General features: G+C 41.8%; 1 protein-coding gene across 1 annotated transcript in view; it reads left to right on the plus strand.

The window, feature by feature from the left end:
- The window catches only part of cnksr2a (connector enhancer of kinase suppressor of Ras 2a), a 514,839-nt gene that overhangs the window by 137,330 nt on the left and 357,929 nt on the right, over positions 1-19,580 (plus strand). Inside the window, exon 4 of the mRNA XM_067992723.1 lies at positions 4,784-4,871. Within this exon, the coding sequence (XP_067848824.1) occupies positions 4,784-4,871 (88 nt within the window). The remainder of the gene's footprint in view (positions 1-4,783; positions 4,872-19,580) is intronic.

The raw sequence follows: 19,580 nt of genomic DNA on the forward strand, positions 1-19,580 counted from the left end.
GTATGAAGAATGCTGGTGCAGGTAAAGATGTGACCATTGCTCCCATTGGTAACTACAGTGGTATTGATTTTGCTGTACAGAGTAATAGTACAGTAATATTGACAGACAAATATCAAGTTAAATGAAATCTGAGAGGTCAGCTAATTGATTGCTTTCAGTGATCAAATGGCGCTGAAAGTTTTGACTAAAGCAGTGAGCTGTCTTGGCTAGCATATGATAAAATGATATACATAGATTTTGAATTCTGAATAAATGGATAAAATTACAGTCATGACCTTGTGGGTGAGGAGCATAAGGATTTTGTAGGGACGATAGTGCCTTGAATGACTAGTGTTTGATATACTAACAGATTCTACATTTGTACCTCTTCAGTCATATTCATGTCTGTCATCTTCCGAAATTCAAAATCCTTTTATATTGAAATCCAGATTTCCCATTTTTACTCAAATAGTTTGTGTTGTGTTTTACAAATATATTTTTTTATACATATGCATTTACATATGTATAAAAAAATATATTTGTAAAGCTTCAAAGTATTTGCCTGTGGTCTGCCCGTATGGAAGTGAAAGAATTATGCAAATATCTGCTGATAGGGTGCACCTCGAGAGTTTTTAAATTCTGCTCTGATCTCACCAACATAATTTCCTCCCTCCCCACCCCCCCAGGTATTGGGAATCATATTTTTCCAGTTTTATTCAAATACAGAGCCCAGTAGAACTTGCATCTTTTCAATAGCTTAATAAATTAATATTGAAATATTACTCGACAAAACAAATGTTCGCATTAACTCTGAATCACTTTGTCTGAATTTTGTTTTTAATGGCCTTTCTTTAGTGCAAGATTTTATTAGTGTAATTGTTACTGCTCCGCTCAGGGTTTTTTGTGACAATATTTAAATGCAAATTTCTCCACCATCTTAAATATTTGTGTATTGTTCTATAAATCTTCCTGTCAGGGCTTTACTGGAATCCATACTTCCTCCTTTGGTTTAATATGTACAAGTAGGTTAATTCAAATAAAAAGGCCGTAGATAGTCATTATTGTGTCGTATTTGGGTGCAGACCTTTATACACTGTCCTGTGAAGCGAGCGTCTCTCTTTATCTCATGCTGACTATTTTTTACAGGTTGTAGAGCAATGCATAGCTCATATGGCATTGTGATTGCTTATTCATTTTTGGTATAACTATTCCGAGAACAACTAAATCTGGTTTGTGCAAACCATTTCTCCTCTCCCACTAAATATGCAGAATATTTCAGACTTCCCTGTGAAGTGTTTTTAGTCCGTGAGTAAGGCAGATTGGATAGTTTGAGAGTGGTTTCCATTGAGTTACAGTCATCTTTTCCAGCAGACAAGCAGACTTTTTTATGGCATAAAATGTTATTTACATTTAAAAAAAAAGTTACATTTTTTTTCTTAAACCAAAGCAAACTGCCTGCCGGGTGATACCTTTTAGGCGATTCTAAGTAGCATGTGTAAAAGCCCTGGAAAATACTCTATCATTTGCCAGACCACAAGTATGATTCCAGAGTATATGGTGAAATCTATTATGTTGTACTTTGCTAAAAATAGGATCAGAAGTTTGTAATTACAGTACATTCCACTGACTGTCATCTCACTCATGGTTATTTTCATACACTTTCCATAGTTCCCTTTAATTTTTTTGGTCACTTTTGTTGCTCTCTACCATTTGTCACTGTTATTGGTTCAAGTGTTGTAGTTTCCTCTTCCAGGAACAAAACCGCTGCACTGTTCTCTGGACTGTAAAAGTAACTTTTCAGTTTAATTGGCCTATTTTAGGTGTGGTTATGGAATGCTGCACTTTTGATGGATATTAATTGCTGATCAACTAGGTCGATTCCGGGTATGGAAGGGTTGTCTTATGAGGAAAGATTGAACAGGTTGGGTCTATACTCATTGGAGTTTAGAAGAATGAGAGGAGATCTTTTGAAACATACAAGATTATGAGGGGACTCGATAGGGTAGATGCTGAGAGGATGTTACCCCTAATGGGGGAATCTAAAACCAGGGGGCATAGTCTCAGAATAAGGGGTTACCCGTTTAAGACGGAAATGAGGAGGAATTTCTTCTCCCAGAGGGTCGTGAATCTTTCGAATTCATTACCCCAAAAAGCTGTGGAGGCTGAGTCATTGAATACATTCAAGGCTGAGTTAGACAAATTTTTGATCAGCAAGGGAGTCAAACGATATGGGGAAAAGGTGGGAAAGTGGAGTTGAGGTAAAAATCAGATCAGCCGTGATCTCATTAAATGGCAGAGCAGGCTCGAGGGGCTGAATGGCCTACTCCTGCTCCTATCTCTTATGGTCTTACTATGATTGCAAGTTGTTTCACAGTAGGACATTACCATCATAAAGAGGACCTGTCTATAGCAACTATCTAGTGATGGTTTAAATAAGATATTTATGATTATGGTTATTTGTTATTGAGCTTTACCAACTTTCTACTCCTAGAATAAATTCTCAGATTTTAAAATAATTTTGTTAATAAAGATTCACTCCAAAATTCACAGACCTGTCAATTAGGAGATTTAATAAAAGTCTTGTAATTTTTGTGAAGTTTCCAAAATTTGGTTTTAATGACCTGTTTCCACCTACATATGAAAGAAAGCATCAAGTGAGGTCTGTTGTTTTCTATCAGCTCACCTCCAGTACACCATCAAAAATTAAATGGCGTAAATCGATGGAGTTTCAATCTGTTACTCTTTGCATAAGTCTGTCACACTTTAATAATTGGTTTAAATAACTAGGATCTGTTCAGTTGGTTATTCTGATTTGCACAAAAATACAGTTGCTACCACTACCAATCAGGAATGAGGAACCAACTGCCATAAAATAGTCCTATCCGATTGTTCAAATAATTTAATCAAACTGCTGTTGGCCGCCCTTTTCCTTCCTGTTTCGGGTCAGTGAGCACAGCCAAAAGCAACATTTTTAACATGAATAAGTTTTTTAAAAAATCATCAAATGAATCAATTTTGAATGCCTGCAATCAATTTTCCTTGCACAGTCTTGCCTGTCTCTCTGTGGCCTATTGCCTGATTTCTAGCTTGGGTGGGATCGACCTGAGTCGTGTCTGAGGGAGTATGTTTAAGTGCATAGGAAAGATGCGTCATTCAGGAGCTGTAATTTTCACCTGCTCCTGTGTGACTAATATCTAGATTTTAAGGAAATACAGCAAATTCAACATGGCAGGTAGAGAAAAAAATATTTTTGAGTAACAGCTTTTGGGGAGAGATGAAAATTACTTGCCTCTTAAATTAGCTTTGTCAAATGATGGGTAAATAATATTACAAATATTGTCAGTCTACTCCCTTTAATTCAAAGTCACTAAATTTAAATTATGTATTCATTTGATTTCTGTTAGAGCAAAAACTGTTCTTGTGCTTTTTTTTTCAAGTAAACATTATTTTGAATCAACTACAGTAGACTGTATCTATGAGGCCCTGTATCTTTCAGTATCAGAGGTGTGTAATATTTTTACCTCATGATGTATTCCTAGACAACAATGTACTATTGGGCTGCTGTGGAACTGTGGTAAACATTAAACTGTACTCTAGGTCCTGGACTGCCTAAGACCAATGCCTTGGGAAAAATAATAGTAATTGGTATTGTTTTTATTCACATTGTTCTGTTGTCTTTGTGTTGACAACTGCCAAATTTCCTTACTGGATTGCCAGTCTGTCTGCAGTGTCTCCTGTTTTCATGGTCTTCCCATCTGCTTGAGCTGTTTACATGTTAGCTGCAACCCTTGCGCATATAATCTAGGCTGTCATTTCAATGCAGTGCGAGTGTGACATTGCCAGTTGGGCCATCGTTCAGATGAGATGTTAAGCTAAGGCCTCTGCCTGTTCTAGTGATTCAAATAGATGTTCAAGATCCCAGGGCACTATTAAAAGAAGCGGATGGTGTTTTCTTGGTGTCCTAGCCACAATCCTTTGTCAACTACCACCTCAACAACAAATGGCAGTTCAACTCGCTGCTGTTTATGGAATCTTGCTGTGTGGAAAATGGCTGCCACATTTGTCTACATCATGGCAGTCACTGAATTTCAAAGTAACTCATGGTATTTGAAGCACTTTGAGATGTTGCTAAGGTGATAAAGCGCTACATAAATGGAAATCTTTATTTTTAAATCCCTCTTTGCTTTGTCATGTGCCACCAGCTTGATGTAATTCAGAGTTATGGCACTCTGGTGTCAAGCTCCAATCTGCCATTGGGGGGAATTTGTTTTAAATTTTTGTAGATGTACATATATATCTCACCGTCAGGTTACACAGCTTTTACACTTTCTGTATATTTTGAATAAAATTAGAAAACATTTTTTTTGTAATGGTGAGTCTTACCTGGATCGGCAGCTGGAATATGAAACGTCCATTTCCCCTCTTCTTCTTCACCCAGAAAAAAATCATTTGGGTTTTATTTTTTTAACTTAAAAACTGAAATTCTATAAAAATCGTACCCTGTGAATTGATTCTTTAAAGCTCGGGTATGTTTTCTAGAACATTGATTGAAAAATATTTTTCTGGTAAGGACTGATTCATATTGAAATTGTAATATTTTGGTTGTCACTTTGTAGGAAGCTATTGTACTAATAACCCATTTTTGGTACCAACATGTGTCATTTACATTTATGATGTCCGCTATGGGTTTCATGTTGCTTGATGGCTGCAAAGTCTTAGTAGGAACTGTACATGTGTTTTTGTTCTTCATTACAACTAATTATAATGGAGGTTGATTATATTTATAATTTTCTTCTTCCACTAGATCGCCGTTTGCTGCTGTGACGGACTATTCTGTTACTAGAAACAATGTCATTCAGCTCTGCCTGGAACTGACCACCATTGTACAACAAGTAAGGGAAATACTTTTCTGTTCAGAAGTTGTATTCATTCACTAATCCATCAATGCGCCTTGTGGGAAGTGCATGATTTTTTTCAATTTCTGTGCTCAGGCCATCTTTGATTTGTTGGAGTGAAATTACCAATTTCTGCTGAATTTTAGGCCCATGTGTATTTAGGTTCTGGGTTGGAACTATTTAGATTGAGGACACTTAGAACTGGCACAGAGAAGAGACTTTTGCCACATTTATCTCGGCTAGATTCAAATCTTGCCTGCTAAACTACTGTTTCACGTGAAGTAAGGTAGTTTTAATTTTGTGATGTGAAGGGGTTATATTATTTTCCATAAATCTTGTGTTTACTCTGTCCCAACTAGTACTCAGGGCTGAAGCTCAGCTGTGCTAGCCTTGTGAGCACCCTGTGTGCAGCCACACTGATCAATAGGCAGAATGTGCAATTTGAGCATAGTGGTCTGAATATTTGTTTAATTATCCTATTAAATACCAATAATTAGATAGATTTTCTGCAATTAAGCTGACTTGGTGAACTCTGCAGGTTTTATAAAAAATTCAGAGTTTGGAAATAAATGAAAAGGGAACTACTTTTATGTTTCTACTGTGTAAAGGAGACAAGTAGAATCATAGAATCATAGAAGTTTACAACATGGAAACAGGCCCTTCGGCCCAACATGTCCATGTCGCCCAGTTTATACCACTAAGCTAGTCCCAATTGCCTGCACTTGGCCCATATCCCTCTATAGAATCATAGAAGTAGGTAAAGGAAACAGGGGTAATATGCTGGCATGGATTGAAAATTGGTTAACAGACAGGAAACAGAGAGTAGGAATAAATGGTTCTTTTTCAGGGTGGCAGGCGTTGACTACTGGGGTTCTGCAGGGATCAGTGCTTGGGCCCCAGCTAGTCACAATATATATCAATGATTTGAATGAGGGAACCTAATGTAATATTTCCAAGTTTGCTGACGACACAAAACTAGGTGGGATTGTGAGTTGTGAGGAGGATGCAAAGAGGCTTCAAGGCGATTTAGACAAGTTGAGTGAGTGGGCAAATACATAGCAGATGCAGTATAACGTGGATAAATGTGAAGTCATCCACTTCGGAAGGAAAAACAGAAAGGCAGAGTATTATTTAAATGGTGATAGATTGGGAAATATTGATGTACAAAGGGACCTGGGTGTCCTTGTACACCAGTCACTGAAAGCAAACATGCAGGTGCAGCAAGCAGTTAGGAAGGCAAATGGTATGTTGGCCTTCATTGCAAGAGGATTTGAGTACAGGAGCAAGGATGCCTTACTGCAGTTATACAGGGCCTTGGTGAGACCACACCTGGAGTATTGTGTGTAGTTTTGGTCTCCTTACCTAAGAAAGGATATACTTGCCATAGAGGGAGTGCAGCGAAGGTTCACCAGACTGATTGCTGGGATGGCAGGACTGTCGTATGAGGAAAGATTGGGTTGACTTGGCCTGTATTCACTCGAGTTTAGAAAAATGAGAGGGGATCTCATTGAAACATATAAAATTCTGACAGGGCTAGACAGACTGGATGCAGGGAGGATGTTTCCTCTGGCTGGGGGTCCAGAACGAGGGGTCACTGTCTCAGGATACAGGGTAGGACATTTGGGACTGAGATGAGAAAAAAATTCTCACTCAGAGGGTGGTGAACCTGTGGAATTTTCTACCACAGAAGGCTGTGGAGGCCAAGTCACTGAATATATTTAAGAAGGAGCTAGATAGATTTCTAGACACAAAAGGCATCAAGAGGTATGGGGAGAGAGCGGGAATATGATATTGAGATAGAGGATCAGCCATGATCATATTGAATGGTGGAGCAGGCTCGAAGGACTGAATGGCCTACTCCTGCTCCTATTTTCTATGTTTCTAAGTATTTACTCAGCAAGTATTGTGGACAGAAATTGAATCTGTTTTTAAACCTGTTTCATGTGCTGGATTTTGTCTCTCTTTAATGTCCTGTTTCCACTTGAAATCATTGTCATGATAAGTATAAACCCCAAACACAACTTTTCTTGGGTGTAATTAGACAAATACCAAAAATCTGATTAGTCTAAAACTCATGCACAAGTTTTACAGTTAAAGTTGTAATGGCTGCAGCAACTATAGTGAAGAAATTTGGTTCCGTTCACAGTAAAGTGAAGCATTACTTGATGTAAAAATGGAAGAAATGTGGAACTACAGTGATTAAAAACTAATTTCCTGATGTTTTCTTCCATTGTTTCCAAATTTTGCTGCTTATAAATGCTAAAAGACATTGCAGTGTGATGGTAGTTGTCTGCGTTTTACATTTGTGTTTCACTTCTGTAGAGTTCAAGGTGCTTGCTAATGTGCAGAAATCTCAACTTATAATTACAGTACTAATGAAAAATGAATGTTGCATTTCTCCAAAAACATTCTGCTGCAATAGTATTTTGCTGTTCTGGTATTTCAACCAGTAGGGTCTTGTGACTTAAAATATAACCATGTTGGTTGCAAATTGTCTTCAAATAACAGCTAATGGTGATGCCTAGTAAGCGTGAATCTTCCACTTTGAAGCCTACATTTAGTGTAAATGAAACTAGATTGGTGAATTATGGAGAACTGAGTATTGAATATCTTTATTTTTGTTTGCTGTCTTTACCGTTCAAAAATTTTAATTCGATTTTAAATGGTCTTCCCTCATCAATCAGTGAGTTTCTTAAAGGAATAGGCATGTTCAAAACCATCCACTTCTTAGCAGAAAAGTGAATCCCTTAAATAACATAAAAATGTTTCACTGTTGAATAACAGTGCAAGAGGTTACATCTGCAATTTCCTTGCATAATGAGTTTGCAATCTCAGCTAGATCTCCAAGGAGGTGGTCAACTTTAGTAAGCTACTTCACCACTAGGATGGAAGGAGAATTGACTAGTTACTGGCTATAGAACAACACTGAAAAATACCTTGGAGCAGGTCACCCATCTGCCCTCTCATCTAGGTAATTGAGTAAAACAGGATGGGGGAAAGGGCAAAGAGAAACAAAACGCCAGGTTTTAAATGAAATTTACAGGTATCTTTCTTACACCAGATATATGGGTCCAGAAATTTGGGCATGCCCATTTTTGGGCGTCTGGGAGGCAAAGGGTACGTTCCATGTGCGTGAATGGTGAGGCCCGAGGCTTCCAAGATAGTGGGCCTCGTGCGTCATTATAATGGAGTTTGTTTTTATATTTCGAAATAAACTTTATTCATAAAATTTGTAAAGGTACATGCAATGAATTCAAGTCATGCTTCAAACAATGCAATCCAGGTCATACAATTTGCAATGTTACATACAGTACAAATCAACGTTCCTGGTACAATCAATAGTTACGCATCATACATTGTACAGTTCATGGCACCCCAGGGTGCCTCATTGCATTACAGTCGTTACCGGTTACAGATACAGTACGTTCCGTTACGTTCATTTATCATTTTACATTCTGCCCGAGGGGGCTTTTTCCCCGATTCCAGCCCCTCGGTATACAATGGCGGAAGGATTCTGGACGGTGGGCCTTTCCCCATAGAGCCTTTGTGTAGGTCGCACCTCGCCTCAGTGCGTCCCGCAGCACATGCTCCTGAACCTTGGATTGTGCCAGGTGGCAACACTGTGTCGTGGACATTATATGGAACTGATGCTGCATCAGAGCCACCCCCTCCGGTGAAGAGTTGTGCAATTTATGGCCGCTGCTAGCATCGCAGCAGCCCTCAGGTACGTGGGTCGGATTGGATTGGGCCAGAGATGGGGTTTGCGAAATTCGCATGGTCTGATTGATGGGCGGGGGGTGGGGGGGTTTAAATGTAGGGTCAGGAGTAGCACTCTTGCTCCTTCTGACTCAATATTCAGGTAAGTAAATGTAAAAAACTTACCTTGTGGGTCATAGGCGGTCCCAAGGTCTGGTTTCTCTGAGTCAGACAGACCTGTTGTGCATTCCCAACATTTTTTGTTTTATTTCAGATTTAAATCATTTGTAGTTTTCTTTTATTTTTCAAAAAAAAGTTTAAAAATTTTTTTCTAGCCCAATAATAAACACTCTTTAATTTATCTGCAGAACTGTCTCAGACACTTTTGTAGGTGAGTTTTGTTGAGCCTTGCTTGCCTTTCTAATTTAAATAAGAGTGAGTTCTCCTTCAGCGCCAAAATGATTATGAAAAAAGCTTAAAAAGGAATGGGGGCTAGAACAGTAAATGTTTGAGTACTTTATAACTGTAGGCTGTAAGTGTAAAAATTAGAAGTGGTGTGATTAGGGACTCATGAATAAACAAAAATGTTATACCTACTTTTTACAACCTAGTACAAAAACTAAAAATAGGTGCGGCATTTATTCATCGCTGTAATATTTCCAACTTGTAAGTAGCCTGGTAAAACTGGTGATAAAATGCCTACCTCCCTGCCAGATGGTTGTAGGTTTGAGCTCCACTGTTTTTCTGTCACTCAAGCTTGCCAACTGCTGCTTGGGTGCGAATTTCACTAGTTCTTAATGTGAGACTTGCATAACTGTACAGAAGATTTCTTGACATAAGGCATCTCCATGTGGATGCAGGGGTGGAAATTTTTGATTAGAAACAGGCTCCAGATCCAGTGACGTTATAATTGCTTACTTACCAAAATAGGTTTTAGCCTATCTTCAAGCATAAATCTCTAACAACTCAAACCAGCAGCCACTTATAAAGAATTACAAAGAACGTGCTGCACAGAAACACTCGGCCCGACAGGTCCAAGCCGGTATTTATGCTCCACGTGAGCCTCCTCCCACCCTTCTTCATCTAACCCTATCAACATATCCTTCTATTCCCTTCTTCCTCATGTGTTTATCTAGATTCCCCTTAAATGCATCTATGCTAGTCGCCTCAACTACTCTTTGTGGTAGCGACTTCCACATTCTTACCACTCTCTGGGTAAAGAAGTTCCTTCTGAATTCCTTATTGGATTTGTTAGCGACTATCTTATATTTATGGCCCCTAGTTCTGGTCTCTCCCTCAAGTGGAAACATCTTCTCTATGTCTACCCTATCAAACCTTTTCATAATCTTAAAGACCTCTGTCAGGTCACCTCTCAGTCTTGTCTTTTCTAGAGAAAAGAGCCCCAGCCCATTCAATATTTCCAGATATGTATAACCTCTCATTTTTTGGTATCATCCTAGTAAATCTTTTTTGCAACTTCTGCAGTGCTTCTATATCCTTTCTATAGTGTGGAGACCAGAACTGTTCACAGTACTCCAAGTGTGGTCCAACCAAGGTTCTGTACAAGTTTAGCATAACTTCTCTCCTTTTCAATTCGATCCAGAAATGAACCCCATTGCTTGGTTTGCTTTTTTTTAACAGTCTTATTAACTTGTATCGCTGCTTTTAGTGATTTGTGTATCTGTACCCCAAAATCCCTCTGCTCCTCTACCCTGTTTAGACTCTTATTTTCCAAAGAGTATGTGGCCTCCTTATTCTTCCCACCAAAATATACCACCTCACACTTACCTATATTGAAATTCATTTGCCATTTTTTTTTATATTCCTTCATGGGAAGCGGGCGTCGCTGGCAAGGCCAGCATTTATTGCCCATCCCTAATTGCCCTTGAGACGGTGGTGGTGAGCCGCCTTCTTGAACTGCCGCAGTCTGTGTTGTGAAGGGAGTTCCAGGATTTTGACCCAGCGACGATGAAGGAACGGCGATATATTTCCAAGTCGGGATGGTGTGTGACTTGTAGGGGAACGTGCAGGTGGTGTTGTTCCTATGTGCTTGCTGCCCTTGTCCTTCGAGGTGATAGAGGTTGCGGGTTTGGGAGGTGCTGTTGAAGAAGTCTTGGCGAGTTGCTGCAGTGCATCCTGTGGATGGTACACACTGCAGCGACAGTGTGCCGGTGGTGAAGGGAGTGAATGTTTAGGGTGGTGGATTGGGTGCCAATCAAGCGGGCTGCTTTGTCCTGGATGGTGTCGAGCTTCTTGAGTGTTGTTGGAACTGCACTCATCCAGGCAAGTGGAGAGTATTCCATCACACTCCTGACTTGTGCCTTGTAGATGGTGGAAAGGCTTTGGGGAGTCAGGAGGTGAGTCACTCGCCGCAGAATACCCAGCCTCTGACCTGCTCTTGTAGCCACAATATTTATGTGGCTGGTCCAGTTAAGTTTCTGGTCAATGGTGACTCCCAGGATGTTGATTGTGGGGGATTTGGGGATGGTAATGCCGTTGAATGTCAAGGGAAGGTGGTTAGACTCTCTATTGTTGGAGATGGTCATTGCCTGGCACTTGTCTGGCGTGAATGTTACTTGCCACTTATGAGCCCAAGCCTGGATGTTGTCCAGGTCTTGCTGCATGCGGGCACAGACTGCTTCATTATCTGAGGGGTTGCGAATGGAACTGAACACTGCAATCATCAGCGAACATCCCCATTTCTGACCTTATGATGGAGGGAAGGTCATTGATGAAGCAGCTGAAGATGGTTGGGTCTAGGACACTTGCCTGAGGAACTCCTGCAGCAAAGTCCTGGGGCTGAGATGATTGGCCTCCAACAACCACTACCATCTTCCTTTGTGCTAGGTATGACTCCAGCCACTGAAGAGTTTTCCCCCTGATTAGGAACATAGGATCAGGAGTAGGCCATTCAGCCCCTCGTGCCTGCTCCGCCATTTGATAAGATCATGGCTGATCTGTGATTGAGCTCCATGTACCTGCCTTTGGCCCATATCCCTTAATACCTTTGGTTGCCAAAAAGCTATCGATCTCACATTTAAATTGAGCAATTGAGCTGGTATCAATTGCTGTTTGCGGAAGAGAGTTCCAAACTTCTACCACCCTTTGTGTGTGGAAATGTTTTCTAATCTCACTCCTGAAAGATCTGGCTCCAATTTTTTGACACTGTCCCCGACTCCCAGAATCCCCAACCAACGGAAATAGTTACTCTCTATCCATCCTATCCGTTCCCCTTAATATCTTATAAACTTCGATCAGATCACCCCTTAACCTTCTAATCTATAGAGAATACAACCCCAATTTGTGTAATCTCTCCTTGTAACTTAATCCTTGAAGTCCGGGTATCATTCTGGTAAACCTACGCTGCACTCCCTCCAAGGCCAATATGTCCTTCCGAAGGTGCGGTGCCCAGAACTGCTCACAGTACTCCAGGTGCGGCCTAACCAGGGTTTTGTACAGCTGCAGCATAACTTCTGCCCCCTTGTACTCCAGTCCTCTCGATATAAAGGCCAGCATTCCATTAGCCTTATTGATTATTTTCTGCACCTGTTCATGACACTTTAATGATTTATGTACCTGAACCCCTAAGTCCCTTTGGACATCCACTGTTTTTAACTTTTTACCATTTAGAAAGTACCCTGTTCTATCCTTTTTTGATCCAAAGTGGATGACCTCAGATTTGTCTGCATTGAATTCCATTTGCCGCAATTTTGCCAATTCACCTAATCTATCAATATCCCTTTGTAATTTTATGTTTTCATCTACACTGCTTACAATGCCACCAATCTTTGTGTCATCGGCAAACTTAGATATGAGACTTTCTATGCCTTCATCTAAGTCATCAATAAATATTGTGAATAATTGAGGCCCCAAGACAGCGAGACTCCACTAGTCACATCCTGCCAATGTGAGTGCCTACCCATTATCCTTACTCTCTGTTGCCTTTCGCTCAGCCAATTTCCTAACCAAGTCCGTACTTTTCCCTCGATTCCATGGGCTTCTAACGTAGCTAACAGTCTCTTACGTGGGATCTTATCAAATGCCTTCTGGAAGTCCATATAAATAACATCCATTGACATTCCCCTGTCCACTACTTTAGTCACCTCTTTAAAAAATTCAATCAGGTTTGTCAGGCACGACCTACCTTTCACAAATCCATGCTGGCTCTCTCTGATTAACTGAAAATTCTCGAGGTGTTCATTCACCCTGTCCTTAATTATATGGTCCAGCAATTTCCCCGCAACAGATGTTAGGCTAACTGGTCTATAATTCCCCGGTTTCCCTCTCTCTCCTTTCTTAAAAAGCGGAGTGACATGTGCAATTTTCCAATCTAGAGGGACAGTTCCTGAATCTCGAGAACTTTGAAAGATTATAGTTAGGGCATCTACAATGTGCTCACCTACTTCCTTTAAAACCCTGGGATGGAAACCATCTGGTCCTGAGAATTTGTCACTCTTTAGTGCTATTATTTTCTTCATTACTGTTGCTTTACTTATGTTAATTTTATCGAGTCCCTGTCCCCAATTCAATATAAGTTTTCTTGGGATTTCCGGCATGCTATTCTCTTTTTCTACTGTAAATACTGACGCAAAGTAATTATTTAACATGTCCGCCATTTCCCTATTGTCAATGACAATATCCCCACTTTCAGTTTTTAAGGGGCCAACACTGCTCCTGACCACCCTCTTTTTTCTAATATAACTATAAAAGTTCTTCGTATTGGTTTTGATATCCCTTGCAAGTTTCTTTTCATCCTCTCTTTTTGTAGCTCTTACTATCTGTTTTGTGACCCTTTGTTTCTTTCCCATTTGCTAGGATCTGTGCCATTTTTTGCCTTTTTGTATGCCCTTTCCTGATGTCTTATACTGTCCCTTACCTCTTTAGTTGTCCATGGCTGGTTTTTTTGGCAAGTAGAGTTCTTGCCCCTCAGGGGTATAAACCAATTCTGTATCTCGTTAAATGTTTCTTTAAACATTTCCCACTGATCATCAGTCGTTTTACCCATTAACAGATTTGCCCAGTTCACTGTGGACAGTCTCTGTCTCATCCCATTGAAGTCGGCCTTATCCAAGTCTAGAATCTTAACAGCTGATTCACTTTTTTTCCCTTTCAAACACTACATTGAACTCGATCATGTTATGATCACTATTGGATAGATGTTCACGCACAGTTAAACTGTTAACTAAATCTGGTTCATTAATCAATACTAAATCTAGTATGGCTTGCCCCCTTGTTGCCTCTTGGACATACTGCTGTAGAAAACTATCCCGGACACACTCAAGAAATTCACTACCTTTGTGACAGTTGCTGGTCTGCTTTCCCCAATCTATGTGAAGGTTAAAGTCCCCCATTAAGACCACTGTGCCTTTCTTACACGCTTGTCTAATCTCTGCATTTATACAATCTAGCACTTCAGAGCTGCTGCCAGGGGTCCTATACACAATTCCCACCATAGTCTTAGATCCTTTCCTATTTCTCGATTCAACCCATAAGGTCTGTGTTGGCTGCTTACCTCTCGTTATATCCTCCTTTATCATTGAATTGATTTCATCTCTACTCACTAAGGCTACTCCTCCCCCTCTTCCATTTTCCCTATCTTTCCTGTCGACCTTATAACCCGGTATAATTAGTTCCCAATCCTGACCATCCTGCAGCCATATCTCAGTAATAGCTATCATGTCATACCCTCCAATTTGAATTTGAACCTGCAGTTCATTTAATTTATTCCTTATACTCCGTGCATTTGTAAATAGAACTCTTAGTTGGGCCACACACGCTAGTCTGACCTTCAGCTTTGATGCTGGGTTAACCGCTTTACGCCTTCTAGTTTTCACTTTATCAGTAGTGTCTGAAGTACACTTTCTTTCTGCTGCTCTACGCTTTTCCCTTTCACTTGTTCTTGAACAACTGTTTGTACTATTTGTATTGTAAATTTCCCCTTGGTCTTGCCCTTTCTCGCTGCTCTCAACTTTACTCCCTTCTGACTCCCCGCTAAGGTTCCCATCCCCCTGCCACTCTAGTTTAAACCTTCCCCAACAGCACTAGCAAATACCCCCGCGAGGACATTGGTCCCGGTCCTGCTCGGACGTAACCCGTCCCGCTTGTACAGGTCCCACCTTCCCCAGAACCGGTCCCAATGTCCCAGGAATCTAAATCCCTCCCTCCTACACCATCCCTGCAGCCACGCATTCATTCGGTCTATTCTCCTGTTCATATACTCACTAGCACATGGCACTGGTCGTAATCCTGAGATCACTACCTTTGAGGTCCTGCTTTTTAATTTATCTCCTAACCCCTTGAATTCACCTTGCAGGATCTCACCCTTTTTTTTACCTATGTCGTTGTTACCCATATGGACCACGACTACTGGCTGCTTACCCACCCACTCCAGAATGCCCTGCATCCGCTCTGTGACATCCTTGACCCTAGCACCAGGGAGGCAACATACCATCCTGGAGTCACGCTTACGGCCGCAGAAATGCCTATCTGTTCCCCTTACAATTGAATCCCCTATCACTACAGCCCTGCCACTCTTTTTCCTCCCCTCCTGTGCAGCAGAGCCACCCGTGGTGCCACAAACTTGGCTCTTGCTGCTTTTCCCTGATAAGCCATCTCCCCCAAAAGTATCCAAAGCAGAATATCTGTTTGAGAGGGAGATGGCCCCAGGGGACTCCTGCTCTACCTGCCTAGTCCTTTTACTCTGCCTGGCGGTCCCCCATTTCCTTTCTGCCTGCATCATCTTTACCTGCGGTATGACCACCTCACTGAACGTGCTATCCACGATAGTCTCAGCATCTCAGAATTCCATTGACTTCAATTTTACTGGGGCTCCTTGGTGCCACACTCAGTCAAATGCTGCCTTGATGTCAAGGGCAGTCACTCTAACCTCACCTCTGGAGTTCAGCTCTTTTGTCCATGTTTGGACCAATGCTGTAATGAGGTCTGGAGCCGAGTGGTCCTGCCAGAACCCAAACTGAGCATTGGTGAGCAGGTTATTGGTGAGTAAGTGCCACTTGATAGCACTGTCGACGACACCTTCCATCACTTTGCTGATGATTGAGAGTAGACTGATGGGGCGGTAATTGGCCGGATTGGATTTGTCCTGCTTTTTGTGGACAGGACATACATGAGCAATTTTCTACATTGTCAGGTAGATGTCGGTGTTGTAACTGTACTGGAACAGCTTGGCTTGAGGCACGGCTAGTTCTGGAGTACAAGTCTTCAGCACTATAGCCGGGATGTTGTCGGGGCCCATAGCCTTTGTTGTATCCAGTGCACTCAGTTGTTTCTTGATATCACGTGGAGTGAATCGAATTGGCTGAAGACTGGCTTCTGTGATGGTAGGATATCGGGAGGCGGCCGAGATGGATCATCCACTCGGCACTTCTGGCTGAAGATGGTTTCAAACGCTTCAGCCTTGTCTTTTGCACTCACATGCTGGACTCCGCCATCATTGAGGATGGGGATGTTTCCAGAGCCTCCTCCTCCTGTTAGTTGTTTAATTGTCCACCACCATTCAAGACTGGATGTGGCAGGACTGCAGAGCTTTGATCTGATCCGTTGGTTCTGGAATCTGTCTATAGCATGTTGCTTCTGCTGTTTAGCATGCATGTAGTCCTGAGTTGTAGCTTCACCAGGTTGGCACCTCATTTTTAGGAATGCCTGGTGCTGTTCCTGGCATGCTCTTCTACACTCCTCATTGAACCAGGGTTGATCCCTGGCTTGTTGGTAATGGTAGAATGAGGAATATGCTGGGCCATGAGGTTACAGATTGTGCTGGAGTACAATTCTGCTGCTGCTGCTGATGGCCAATAGCGTCTCATGGATGCCCAGTTTTGAGCTGCTAGATCTGTTCTGAATCTATCCCATTTAGCATGCTGGTAATGCCACACAACACGTTGGATGGTGTCCTCAGTGCGAAGACAGGACTTCATCTCCACGAGGACTGTGCGGTGGTCACTCCTACCAATTCTGTCATGGACAGATGCATCTGTAACAGGTAGATTGGTGAGGACGAGGTCAAGTAGGTTTTTCCCTCATGTTGTTTCGTTCACCACCTGCCACAGGCCCAGTCTGGCAGCTATGTCCTTCAGGACTCGGTCAGTATTGGTACTACCGAGCCACTCTTGGTAATAGACATTGAAGTCCCCCACCCAGAGTACATTCTGTGCCCTTAACATGCCCATTCTGCAAGTTTATTAATGTCTTCCTGTATTTTGCCTCAGTCCTCCTTTGTATTAACTATACCCCCCAATTCAATGTCATCTGCAAATTTTCAAATTGTACTTCCGATTCCTGAGTCCAAATCGTTTATGTAAATGGTGAACAACAGTGGTCCCAGCACCGATCCTTGTGGAACACCACTTCCTACCTTTTGCCAGTCTGAGTAACTATCTTTAACCCCTCCTCTCTGTTTTCTGTTTTGTCGCCAGCTTGCTATCCATTCTGCTACTTGTCCCCTGACTCCACATGCTCTGACCTTAGTCATGAGTCTACTATGTGGTGCCTTTTCGAAGGCCTTTTGAAAACCCAAATATATTACATCTACTGCATTGCCCTTGACTACTCTTTCTGTTACTTCTTCAAAGAATTCAATATGGTTGGTCAAGCATGACTTTCCCTTTTGAAATCTGTGCTGACTATTCTTTATTATATTTTTGGTTTCTCGATGTTTCTGTATTACAACTTTTGAGTATGGATTCCACTATTTCCTACCATCGATGTTAAGCTAATTGGTTTATAATTCCCTGGACTTGTTCTATCTCCCTTTTTAAATATAGGAATCACATCAGCTGTCTGCCAGTTCTCTGGCACTATCTCCTTTTCTAATTAATTATATTTTTCCGAGTTCCATTCTCATCCCCTCTAAATCAGCTTTTTTTCCAATTTATTACTTTGGTATTTCTCTTACTTATGTCCTTCTCAGTCTTTATCTTAAACCTTATTATGTTGTGATCATTATTGCCTGGATGTTCTCCTACGCTTACTTCTCTTATCTGTTCTGGTTCATTTCCCATCATTTGGAGAAACATTCATACCCCTCAATCGTTTGATGCATTCTGACAAATTGACTCTCCACTTTCATGTGGTCTGCATGATTTTCTATACCTGGGCCACTCGACAAGCGTATAACTTTGCTTTAAATAAGATTATCTAGTTGTACTAGTTCTGCTCTAGGGTGAGGGGAGAAATTCAACATTGTTGTGCCCCTTTTTTTGAGCAATAAAACTTGGGGGGCGGGTGAATTTCAGGTCGCGATCTCCCGTGAAAACAGAGCCTGGGTGAGATTGTCCCCATTGTCTCTGTGGTTTCAACTAAGAACACATCTTAATGGTACCGGGAGTGGCACCCACTGGGGTAAGGTGCATGTAAAAGGGGAGACAATCATAGTTTGATAGGATTATCAGATGCTTTGCCTCTCCTCCACCCTTACTGGTGGCCAACACGAAGGGAACCTGGTGGAAACAGCTCACGTTTATGCAGTTCAGTAACGACGCCCACCTGTCATAGAATATGGGCGTACACGTACATTCTTTATTGGTTCAGGTAGTTCGTCAATCAAGTAGTGAGCCTGCCCCCCCCCACCCCCGAACGTCCATAGCCCTTTATTACTTTGGCACGTAGGCCTGAGCATTCTCATCCTCCCCACATTTCTGTCCTGGTTATCAGTAGGGCTGAAGTCAGTCTCAGGGCCATTCAAGAAACTGTATTCTCATTATATTTTTTGTAGTCAGCAATACCCTTATCTGCTAGGGGGGCCAGGCGGTACTAAGCACCTGCTCAGCTAACTTAATTATCATCAGTGGACATAGTGTATTTAGACTTCCAGAAGGCATTCGACAAGGTGCCACATAAAAGATTATTACTTAAGATAAAAAATCACGGGATTGGGGGTAATATTCTGGCATGGGTGGAGGATTGGTTATCGAACAGGAAGCAGAGAGTTGGGATAAATGGTTCATTTTCGGACTGGCAACCAGTAACCAGTGGTGTTCCACAGGGGTCGGTGCTGGGTCCCCAACTCTTTACAATCTATATTAACGATTTGGAGGAGGGGACCGAGTGCAACATATCAAAATTTGCAGATGATACAAAGATGGGAGGGAAAGTAGAGAGTGAGGAGGACATAAAAAACCTGCAAGGGGATATAGACAGGCTGGGTGAGTGGGCGGAGATTTGGCAGATGCAATCTAATATTGGAAAATGTGAGGTTATGCACTTTGGCAGGAAAAATCAGAGAGCAAGTTATTTTCTTAATGGCGAGAGACTGGAAAGTACTGCAGTACAAAGGGATCTGGGGGTCCTAGTGCAAGAAAATCAAAAAGTTGGTATGCAGGTGCAGCAGGTGATCAAGAAAGCCAACGGAATGTTGGCTTTTATTGCTAGGGGGATAGAATATAAAAACAAGGAGGTATTGCTGCAGTTATATAAGGTATTGGTGAGACCGCACCTGGAATACTGCATACAGTTTTGGTCTCCATACTTAAGAAAAGACATACTTGCTCTCGAGGCAGTACAAAGAAGGTTCACTCGGTTAATCCCGGGGATGAGGGGGCGGACATATGAGGAGAGGTTGAGTAGATTGGGACTCTACTCATTGGAGTTCAGAAGAATGAGAGGCGATCTTATTGAAACATATAAGATTGTGAAGGGTCTTGATCGGGTGGATGCAGTAAGGATGTTCCCAAAGATGGGTGAAACTAGAACTAGGGGGCATAATCTTAGAATAAGGGGCTGCTCTTTCAAAACTGAGATGAGGAGAAACTTCTTCACTCAGAGGGTGGTAGGTCTGTGGAATTTGCTGCCCCAGGAAGCTGTGGAAGCTACATCATTAGATAAATTTAAAACAGAAATAGACAGTTTCCTAGAAGTAAAGGGAATTAGGGGTTATGGGGAGCGGGCAGGAAATTGGACATGAAGCTGAGTTCGGATCGGTCAATGCCCTGTGGGTGGCGGAGAGGGCCCAGGGGCTATGTGGCCGGGTCCTGCTCCGACTTCTTGTGTTCTTTA

Source organism: Heptranchias perlo, chromosome 11, assembly GCF_035084215.1.
Source record: "Heptranchias perlo isolate sHepPer1 chromosome 11, sHepPer1.hap1, whole genome shotgun sequence".
NCBI lineage: Eukaryota > Metazoa > Chordata > Chondrichthyes > Hexanchiformes > Hexanchidae > Heptranchias > Heptranchias perlo.